The 12,393-nt window shown below is 31.5% G+C and overlaps 1 protein-coding gene across 1 annotated transcript in view; it reads left to right on the forward strand.

Moving 5' to 3' along the window:
- Positions 1-12,393, forward strand: part of LOC147065399 (uncharacterized) — a 146,605-nt gene that overhangs the window by 65,101 nt on the left and 69,111 nt on the right. Inside the window, exon 5 of the mRNA XM_085956976.1 lies at positions 11,512-11,685. Coding sequence (XP_085813102.1) covers positions 11,512-11,685 — 174 coding nt within the window. The remainder of the gene's footprint in view (positions 1-11,511; positions 11,686-12,393) is intronic.

Consider the following 12,393-nt stretch of genomic DNA (forward strand, 5'->3'; position numbering starts at 1 on the left):
GTTCTTACCATGTCCGATCCTAATAAGAATATATAGACCTACACAGAGTGGAGGTTTTATATAAACAGATTTTGTTTTTACGAGAAATAAATGTTGGCCACATGCTTAACCTATTAGATCCATACTCTGACACATACACAAATTGAAAAACAATATATGATGTACTTGCCAGACCCAGGAGTCGAACCTGGGACTCACGACGTTATAGGGTGACGCTTAAGCCACACGGCCATCGTGGATTTGCATGTACTTTGCCTTTATCTTGACTATGTCGCCAATCCAGCAGCCTTAAGGTCTACTTTTTAAACGTTACTCTAGGCTACCGATGGGTGATTTGCTGCCTATTTCCATTTATTGTAGTAGCAAACTGTATTACATCGCATATTATTCTTGCTTATTCCATTATCCAATTATTCCAATTTTGGTTCTTACGCATTAAGTTTACCATGCAACTCCCCATACCACACTGTGCAACTTTAACTTTCTGGATCTATCAACAAAATAATATAATAAATATATTTTTAAAACTGTCAGTCACTACCATATTATAATATTATTTGATAAAAGTAATACACCACACATATATTAAATATAATATAGTTGCACGTCTGACGTAATATATAAAATATATTAAGTATATCTTATTGCAAATAATGGCCTTATAGTACGTGGTAAGAGAGTGTAAACTGTAAAGGATTAATACTCTGTATAAAAGTAACCTCAACGGGAGATTTTGGTCTGACTGTTAAGCAATTGTGTCGGATTTATTGAACCGGGTACACAAATTAGTAACAAGAAGTAATAAAAATAGGTCATTTGTTAAGAGATTACAACTTACAAGTGATGAAAATGATGTGAGCTGCCTTCTACATACTTGGGTCATTTTATTTTATTTTATTTTGACTAAGTCCTTCAAATTCTTTCTTACGAATCATCTTTTAACACATTTAGCGGTCGGATATAACTTTTGAAATTTAAATTATTCATTGTATGATTAGAATAAAATGATAAATTCTATTTCGCCATGTTTTATGTCAAACATAAAAAATCTAATTTCTGAATGTAAATACTTAATGTCATTATTATTTTAGATATATTTGCAATGAATTATCTGTAACACATGAGAGAAAACATATGAAAATGTGAGACAGAACGAGACAGGGTAGAGATTTATCAAAACGTACAATATGTATGTATAAGCGCTGAACTTGAACCAATAATCCCATCACATGACTTCAGGTACGTCCAATCACTTCGATGTACATAGTAGCATATTATGCTTTTGTAGTCTATTTTAATTTCTTTTAAGCAGTTTGTTTAGCTTGCCCACTCAACACGCCATTGTGTTAAATAAGTAATAGTTATTAGATCGAAGCAGAATAAAAATTTTATCATACATTGGCAGATATAATACATTTCGTAGGATATCCAAGCTGTTCCGATAGGTTTTAAAATCCATACCAACCAATAAATTAAAATACGTCTTAAAAATAGAACGTTCTGACATTTGAGAAAAAATTGTCACATAAACGTAGTTTGTATGCAAGTGACAGTAAATGGGATATGCCTTTTTTAATCTTATATGAGTGGATAGTATGCATGCATTGATGTATACAGGTGAGATATTAAATTACATTAATTTACATCTTTTTTATATCTTGTATAAAATGAGTGAATATCAAAATAATACGTATTGAATTTGAAATGTTTCCATATGAACATAATATATCGGAATTTTATATATATAATAATATATTAACAAAAAATCAACACACAAACAACTACATTAATATGTTTGTTAATATCTAGTAAGAATAGATGTACCTAATATGAAAAATCTTTTTTTACTTTCGAAATTTGAACCGAACTGGTCAGTCGCGGGTGCCCGAATATTTTCCACCAAACGACATATTCTTTGGGTTTAAATTCACATGATGGTGGACTTAAACTTTTTGCTAAACTAGATTACTTTAGCCACGACCCCCACAAGGAGGGGGCTGACAGGGCTCTAGCCTGGGGGCCCGGCGAGGCGAGTCGACCAGATAAGTGAGATAAACACACAATACAAATTTGCATTAATAGTAAAAAAAAAAAGCTTTTTTCCTTCCAATACTATTATTATTTTAAATTAAGTGGATGTACATACCTTAAAGTGCCCACCACCACCCGTCATATATGCACAACCGTGGATATGCACGGCCGCAAGTTTCTTTAAACGTGTCTGAAAGAAGTGATTTTAAGTGCTCATTCCGTCCCGAGACGGAGCCGCACGGGACTGATGCTGCAACCATGCACCGTAGTGCTTGAAGAAGAAAGTTAAGAAAGAAAATTTTTATTTTGGACTGGCTCTACTGTCCACTGGCGTTAAGTGCTTTGTGTACCCGCATACTGAGTGTCACGAATTGAAATGGATGAGTCTACAGAAGAGTCGGGACTATCCCGCTCCCCATACGACGCTGCAAATTTCTCAAATGCTGCAAAGTTGGCCTCGGTTGCTACCAGATCTCCATGACCAATTGGGCCCGTGTGAGGACGGACCCTGGCAAACAGCTCCGCTCGTTCGAATTCCGTGGTTGTACAGTACAACTCCATAATTCAAATGGATATAGGTATTAAAATATACAAACCAAACACTAAATATACCTAGGTACACATTAATTTTACCGCGTACCTACACGATTTGGAAAACGCTACTGTAGAGCGTCACACTGCCTTTATCCATAGCGATGGGTCGGGGGGCCCGTTTCAGGATGTGGGAACCATGACTTTAGCACAAGCCACTAGGTACACTACTGCGTTCATTTGATAAGCAACGCAAGCTATTTAATATATGTTATTAATTTGATCTATAAAAATTACTAATGTATGTAATAAATTTATAATCGGTGTTATGTACAATTTGTGAACCATACACGGAACTTTATCTTGGTTTAAACATAAATTCAATAGACCTTTAATTATTAATAGGTAAGTACCTACTTACCCTTTGCAAAAATAGTATGTAAATCGAATGTCAGCCAATTAAGGCCAACAAAACAATTAAAAGTTAATTGCATTAAATCTAAACGTCTTATTTTAAGTACGTACGTAATACATGTGTGAAATATTACATAACCATAAAAATTATGCTAAGGTCATAAAAACAAGCCATATTCTTAATTTTAATTGTCAATACATAGGTTAACTACTTTTGTTTTTATTGGCAATTCATCATGAAATACAGTACAAAATTAACGTCTCTTATAAAACTTTATAACACAATAAACGTTAAATAAATTTAAAATATTTCCGTTACTTTAATTATTATCATCATCAGCCGGGCTCGATCCCCTGCTGGATGAAGGCCACTCGTAGCTTCCTCCACTCTTCTTGGTCCTTAATTCTTCGCTGCCAAGTACGTTTACGAATTTTATTAGATCATCTACCCAGCGGGTTTCAGGGCGTCCTTGTGGGTACTAGTGTATTGTGGCATTTTCCAGCGGTTATCCACTCGCCGAGTGACATATCCAGCCAATTGCCATTTTATTTGCTTATCGACCTATATCCCATCGCGTACTCTTATTATAATAGAATATATGAATACTAGCTATTTCTACTTTGATTAAATAAGTCGCTCGTGGCACAATAGGTAAAGAACGTTAGCACAAATCCAGTGGATGGCGGTTCGAGTCCCACCGTGCATAATATTTTTAACAGTAAAAAAAATTTGCAATTTTCTATACGATTCAATAGTATCTCCTTACTATATACCTATCTGCATTCTTTGGAAATAGCAATTGCATCAAGGTAATGCATCTCAGAAACCACCCTCACAGTCACGTCTCTGTGATGCCATTTCCGTCAAAGCCTTGCCATGGGCAAATAGCGAGCCTTATCCGTTCCATCTGTCCACCCCCTGTTGGTAACCCGCCCACCCATGTTCCCCTCCAGGCTGGCACACCCACTTCAGCTTCTTTTAGCGTAAACTTTCCCAGTTTAACCCTGCTGTAAGTCTATTAATAGATTATTAAAAAAAAAAAAAACATGTGAATATAATCTAAGCTTTATGTGTAAATTTAAATTGTTATGTTATTTGTTAAATCCAAAAATTCATACTACCTAAGAAGAATAATTTTTATACTTTCCAATCTTTCACATAATATATAGGTATATGCATAGATAATTTCAGTAATAAATTGTACGCTAAATTCTAATATGCCTCGTTAAAAACTGTATAAGACATCAAGCAAGACAGGGGTCGAAATGGACCAGAAGCACGCAGAGCGCACCAGAACGCGGATTTGGTTTGTGAAATTCATGAGAATATCGATCGATCGTGAAAAAAATAAATATTATACGTGAATTTTAAAAAAAAATCACTAACTTTATATATTTTTTTTGGTACTGTACAGTTATGAAGAATGCAACGCATTTTGAAAATAGCCGATATACTGGATTATTTGTTAGGTTAACCTAACCAAACCTAACCTACCCTGACCTAAACTAACCCAAACTAACAGATAATCCAGTATATTGGGTATTTTTATTCCGCTGTATTCCTCATAACCGAATTGTACCGTTTTTTTAAGTTACATGTGCATGATATTATCTTGCATGCCAGAAGTTTAAATACTGTTATTCAATAAGACTGTCTGAAGTAGGTAGATAGGCATATAATAAAAACTTATTTTTTTATATAAAATAAATAGAATTACATAAATATGTTGGTATTTACGAAAAATTATCAAACGCTCCGGTTTGCAAAATGTTTCATTTCGAATGCTGCATTTAGACATACATGAATTAACTTCCATAAGTTAGTAACTTACTGTTGTATCATATTATCGTAAACGTCTCGTCTGAAGAAATAATTATTTTTTACAAAATCCAGCTAGGTACCTTTGTCTTTAAGCCCTCGTAGTTCAATATTATGGTTCCATACCGAGGATTCTGGGTTGGATTCCCGGTGAGGTCATAATATTACGTCTATGTGATGTTCTCAAACCTAGATGTTTCCATTATTGGTGCTTCATGAAGTTACCAAAATCTAGTATATTTATTTATTTAGTAATTGGAAAAGACAAAACACTTTATAATGTGATATTTTAATGTGCAAGAAAAATAAATCAATATTTCATTATGTATGTATTTTAGTTAATAAATAATGACAGAATGTCTTTCATGTTTAACTTACAAATCGGCTATGAATCAAGGTAAGTACCTATTATTGGTACCTTTATCCAAACCACAAAATCAGATTCTCAATATTAACGCAATTTGAGAAGCGTTTTCAGTGGTATGACTTCTGGTTAATTTCGTTGTCATTAGGTAGGACCCAGGTGGGTCAATAATTAATAAACCAATTATTGGTAAAGTACGATTTTTGCAAGAATGTAAGTTTCGGAGATGCTTCCAAATGATGCATATTTAAAATACTACTGGAACATTATCTTATTCAGAAAATAATTGATAAGTATGTACCACGTTATTGTATTTAAATAAATTATCGATGCCGTCCCTTAAAAGTTCATTTTATAATAGTACAATTAAGTACCTACTTAGTTTTGTATTTTTTTTGCATATTTATTTTAGTGGAAATACACAATGGTCATTAATTTCGACCGCCTTATTCAAAATCAATTGACCAAGAAAAAAAATCATTTTTGCTATAATGATTGTCGATAAAAAAAACATCATCATTGTAACTGTAGTTTAGGGTTAATGTAATATCAAAAGATTGCAATGCAATGACTCAATGAGACTGGATGTTATGTTTACTCTGTCATTATCTTAAGATGTGGATTAATAATTTTCTCATAATGAACGCGAGCCATATGGCTTTTGGATTTCGCTGATAAAAGATAAGTGATATTAAGATAAAAAATAATTATTATTTTATAAAATAAATCCATTTAATCACATGCTTTAAAATTTATCTGGCTATTAGTATAACAATATAATATTATGGTGTTTTCACATTATGCTAATTATACTGATAATTATAATTTGACATTTAGGTGGACAACGTTGTAAGCATTTGCTACCATCTAAATAAAATACTTCAGTAAATCATTAGGTTGGTATGAATTATTCTAATTTCATTAAATAATTCAATAACTTTTCAACATCTTGGTATTTTATGGGCTTCCAATTGGAATTAATTAACTTTAAATCGTGGGATTGCTACCAAAAGTTCGTAAGTCGATATTTTAGGTAGTTATAGTTTACAACGGATTATGTGTCTATATTATATAAATATGTACGCTAGAAAAAAAATAGTCATCCGATATATAACATTATGCCTGATTGTAGAGGGCATGAAATTGCAATTACTCCATAATATGATTTCTAGACTTACCAACTTTTGGCAGTAACCACTTAACTGAAAATCTATCAAATCAGAAGATGATCATACAGAAATTTTAATATTGGTCGCCATCTTGGTATTTTTCAAATATCAAGTTTTAGTTCGAATTAGTTTTCAGCATCATAAAATACATGCCTAAACTGAAGATCAATCAAATCATATGATAACTATTAGATAATTGAAATTTTGGCCGCCATATTTATCAAATCTTAAATTATAATCTAAAATTATATTTAAGGTTGAGTTGAAAAAAATATTGATAGCCATAATTACCATTGTTTTGACGTATGGAGAATTTATTTTTCCCAGAGTATGAGAAATAATCTTCTCTAAAACTGGTTCAGACATTATTTCTATAAATCGCCACATCACTTAAATCATTTTTAATAATACCAGTCAAAATATGGTTTTAATTACACTCTCGTTTTGTATCCCTGTAAATACGCGTGTATTTAATAGTCTTCTTGTACAATACCGAAGTTATGTATCACGTGATACCGAGTAGACGCATCAAATAAAATCGCAACGTGTGATTAGCGATCCAAACCGACGCGGAATTATGACGTAAATCTCCCCCGGATGACTGGCATTTGAGCTTTTATAAAATAGTTTAATCCACCAGTGATAAGCTATAGCGACTGATATTCATAGTAAACTAAATTTAAAAAAATATATATTCTAACCGGTATAACTGAACTCTAATATGTTTCAGTTATAGGTATATGGCAACCAACGAGTCCTGTAAGTACCAAGATGTGTCAGCACATAAAACTGCGACATAGTAACCGATCTCAAATATTCAATAATTATTATTTTAATCTACATTTTCACATGCTGTCAGCTGTATCAATTATCGCTTACCTGATGAGATAGCTGACGGCGATTATAATATTTTTTATCACATGAATTTCCTTAACAAACAATAAGAACGATTACCTCAATAACTAGTTATTATTTTTAATAAGTATGCATTTCTCATGCATCCAGCCAATACCCAATAAAATGATTGACGGAATTCATGGGATATTCAGTGTCAGCATTATTCGATTGTAAAGGCTTCAATAAATATCCCATCACAATTGAATGGAGATGTCACTCTGTATGACCGCGCCCCGGGTTGAATATCTCATTCGGCTTTTATCTTGTATTATTGTATTGTGTATAAATGTCACTCCTGTACTAATGTCATTGCACTTAAGCTAGTAAACAAACTCGCAATCTCAATCCACACTACAAGTCTTCACACACACCCTGCATCCCAAAGGTGTAATAATTAACCACACATACGCATAGATATAAATATGAAAATTAAAACCCGGGTCACTAAAATCGATTGACATAACAACTTATAATTATTTTTAGGTATATTATATATTTATTTTTTTTTTGAAATCCAACAAGTACAACATATTTTAAAGAAAGTACTTATGCATTTAGTGCCTATCATAATAGTTACTTTTAATTACATAAGGTTTAAAGTTGTAGATATGATAAATTAATCTTTAGGTATGTAATAGATAGTTGTGTAATATAATATGGACTAGCTGTGACATCATAATACTGTGCGGTGTATGTTTATATCAGTGTATTTAGTTATCAATATGCGGTCTATACTGACACCAGCATTTATGGAAATATTTGTATTAAAATATGAATGTTTTGGTTTCAGTACAAGTCGAACATGTTAGGTGTTCAAAAGGTTGGAAAACAAAATATGCAATACTAATAAAACAATGACTTACGTGTGTAAAAAAATCAGATTTTATAATTTGTTTTCGCAATTAATTATCTGTACATGTAATAGTGTCAATTGTTATATAGGTTCGCTGATTGTGTGAAACAAATTATCTTGAAATCAAAGAGGTTATTGAAATATTAGTTTTTAATTATGAGGCCAATAATAGTATATTGTTTCCTTTAAGAATTCAAACATTAATTTTAATAGTTTTTTTTAGTTAATTTTAAAGTACTTTTTATATACAACGTTTTTAAATTTTCTGTTGAATCATATAAACTTGACTTGACTAGCTTTAACGATCAAAAAATTTTGTACTTGATATAAATAATACTGAAATGTCATTTTGATATTTCATATTGATTTCCATAGTAACGCACGTATAAATTAATAATTTAGTTGCTAGAACCCCAGACCCCTAGCAACCAATAATAGTGGATTGGATTACGGATTTCTTCTGAAATAACTTTTCATACAAAAAAGAATTAACTGAAAATGAATGCAATTCTATTTAAAGATGGCTAAAAGCATTAAAAGAATGCATTGTTGCTAAAAGCATGCTAAAAGTTTCAAATGTCTACTAGTCGGGAAGTTAGTTAAAAATCGATTGCAAGATATGCACTGGTTAAACAACCACCGGACAAATAAGAATACGACCTAATAAAAACGTTGTAAAATGGAATAATTTAACCCTCAATGCATATTATGGGTTGAATAAAATTGTTCTAGATGCAATTTCTTCTATTGTGCACAAACTACACAAAGCGAATGTGATTTCATACGATTTTTATTGCCGACTTTACTTACATCAAGCCTGTTGCAACACTTTCTCTTACTCGACGCTTCTTCAATTATGACGAATTTTCAAAACTACCGAACTCCACACTGATAATGTATATTATTGTAAATTTTCTTTACTTCCGCATTTATATATTTAGGCACAATCTCTATAAAAAAAGTTTTACCCACGTCTTTGCTTCTCTCCGACGAACAGCGTAACTAAGTATGTTTACAATACGTTACAAACAATATTTTTCAAAAAAAAATATATGTTATAAGAACATACCTGAATATGTTTAAAATTATCGCTCAGTTTGGGTGAGTATGTCTCTACCATATAAATAAATACTGGGAGGGCATCTCTTGGAAAAGCTCCAGACATAATTATCCCTGACGCTCGCAAGTCGCAGATTCAAAGAGAAAACCACCCGGACGATTAAGGCAAAATCTATGCACTTGTCCATTCTACTTCTCCAACTGAAGTTCGTCCGCGTAAACTAAGGTTGGATAAGTACACGGTGTTTACGTTGATGGACCATCGCAGTATATCTATACTCTCCATATTAAGCATGCTCAACTTCAAGATCTAATATCAAAACTGGTAGTGATCAACCACTTCCTACAATCATTTTAAATAAACGTACTATAATAATATTATTTAACTGATGCCATTAAGGCGTTATATATTAAACAATAACACCCATCTTTAAACATTACAAAGAAATGCTTAGTTTCACATTCGACGTGAAAATTATAAGTTTTGGTCATCCTGTGGGCATTTTCCTAGTGTGCTCAAAGTGTACTTGTGATTAACTCCTTCTATTTCTCTCATTTCTGCGGCAGGTCTTAAGCGATGCAATACGAATCAAGTGTCTAAGCCACGTGGGTTTATTTTTGGTTAATTTGAAAATTACTTTAAGTAAGCTGGTTAAGTAAAAAATAGAAATGGCTAAATGCTTACTCTTGAAATGTTCAATCAAATCATATTGTATTACAACTAAATGTACACGGTTTTTCCGTTTTCACGACATAATCACTATGGGGGATCAACGCGTTGGACATACTTAGTATATACCTTCGTATACCTAATGTGCCTTTTTAATCCTGTAATTTTATTTTTATAATATAGTCTGAATAAAACTTATTAGATTATATTATTTTATAATATGATATACACCATGTTAATATTTTAGTGCTAAAGTATGCAACGACCATGTCATGGCACATTGTATTTAGATTTCTTCACTATATACATAATCATGATGTTTCAAATAATCAAATGTTTAGCCCTGTATTAAATTAGTTCATTGTGACTAAGTCACGTTATATTTAAATAAAACACCATTCTACAAGTAAACAATAGATGTTTCAAGATGTAATATTTTTTTCCCGTATACTGGAAAATTTACAAAAAACTACATAATAAAACCCATCATCCAATCTACCCCGTGTCACACCCGGCATTAGGCGAAGGCGAAAATATATATCGTAAGGCGACTGTAAATTTAAATACACATATTTCAATAAAGTTCCTGTATTAACGTTAGTGACCATGTGAATGGTACTACCTAATTAAACCGCACTAAGATTTCAGAATCCATCAAAATGATAAAATATGAGTTCTGAATGGTGGTAGTTTCTATAATTATAATCATTTCGATTAAGTAAATGATATAAATTTATTAGTCAATAAAGATTTTTAGCTATATATTTTACTGGATATTTTCAATAAGATTATTATGAACGTAGTACGAAGATAATAAACTGGACCGAGCAGGATTCTTGAAAATACACCGTTTCAAAACTTCGCCAAAAAGCTCGCGTTTGACGTGAACGCCGTAATGACATGTTATTATTTCGTCATGCTGCCCACATTTTGAAAGCTCTACGTTTTACGTCATGGGAGTTCATGTTTTCTCTTTGCTACACATATGCCCTAATAAAAATCTCATTTTAATATTAATTATTAATATTTTTACTTACTTATACTATATTTTCTTAGTCATATAAAAGCTCTTGTAAACTTTCGTTATTCAATACCTCATGCTTTCAATTTATTATCATCTATATTAAAGGCTTAGAATAATATTATTTAACGATCTCAGTAAATAAATATCTGTAATATATTATTTTTGTTTTATTTTGTTTAATAATATAACAATTTTGAACTAGTCTTTTTACTTGTGAGACGTATTAATCCGTATAATATTTCTAAACTCATGGAAGGAAAAAATACGTTTTTTATTTCATTAATTTTAATCAGTTTAATTTACATCACAGACCTATATAGTTTTGGCCTCTCTTCTCTACCCATTTTCAAATTATATCAATCTGATTAATTCCTCACAACATCTTAATTCTACTCAATGGTAACAAACGCATCGATATCGCATCGAAACGCGCGATAAAATCGATGTTAAAACTAATTTTCTTATGTGACAAATATTTTAACAATCTTTTTCATTTCACGATTCAGACCAATACATTATCTATGTTTGAAATACGTTGATTTGAAATTTCCAAATAAATATAATTAGTGTGATGACAATCAAAAAATTAAAGTACATTCTGACTTAATATACCATAATATTATAATATTTCCTTTTCAGTGATAAAATGTAATATGGCTTAAATTTATTTTTGTTTCCAGGAAGACCTATTAATCCATGGAGACAGCGTGTATGATATCATAGACAAGCAAGACCAGCAATCAGTCCAAGCAGAATTATGCAAAACTCCAACCGATGGAGAAGACAGAATGTTCCTATGCAGAATGAATGTTTCCAGAAATGCAAGAAGACAAATGCGCTTTGGAGACCAAAAGGTAGGAAATATCTACTTGTTTTATATTGATGTGTAGAAGTGTTTGTTGTGAAAATATGCGCGATTACTTTTTTAGGAATATATTCATAAAAAAGGTTCTGAATTATTCTATAAATATTATTAAATATACCTAAGTATAAACAATCATCTCTTTCAATTTTATATATTACTTAAGTTACATAAATTAATATAACTTAACTAAATATTAATAAAGAAAAATTTATATGTACTTTACTACTACGGTAACTACTACTATGTTAGAGATTTTTTTCAAGATTAAATCAGACTCCTAACATTTTCTAAGTTTTTCTCACAACGCACCGATGTCCTCCAAATTTTCGGTCCTTGTTTTCTGGAATAATCCTGGTCAAATCGAGATGGTTAGCAACTTTACATATTATACCAGACAGCGGCCGTTGATTTAAATTTTTTTAAGCAGTAACACGTCAGACTTAAATATCGTGGATCATTGGTTTGAATTCCGGATCTGACAAATTTACATGTAGTTTTTTAATTTTATTTTAAGCTCATACAATCTCCCATATGATCATTATAGGATTGACCATGATAATGAAACAATACTACTGCTAACATCTAAAATCTTAAAAGTATTAAATAGTTATGTTCAATTATTTTTTAGTAAACACGTACCTAAGTTATTAAATTGATGTGCAATGTAGAAGAATTGAATGAAACAAAGGGTGAGTAT

This window comes from Rhyacophila brunnea, unplaced genomic scaffold (assembly GCF_057557595.1).
Source record: "Rhyacophila brunnea isolate RB1 unplaced genomic scaffold, BYU_Rbru_1.0 scaffold_6, whole genome shotgun sequence".
Lineage (NCBI taxonomy): Eukaryota > Metazoa > Arthropoda > Insecta > Trichoptera > Rhyacophilidae > Rhyacophila > Rhyacophila brunnea.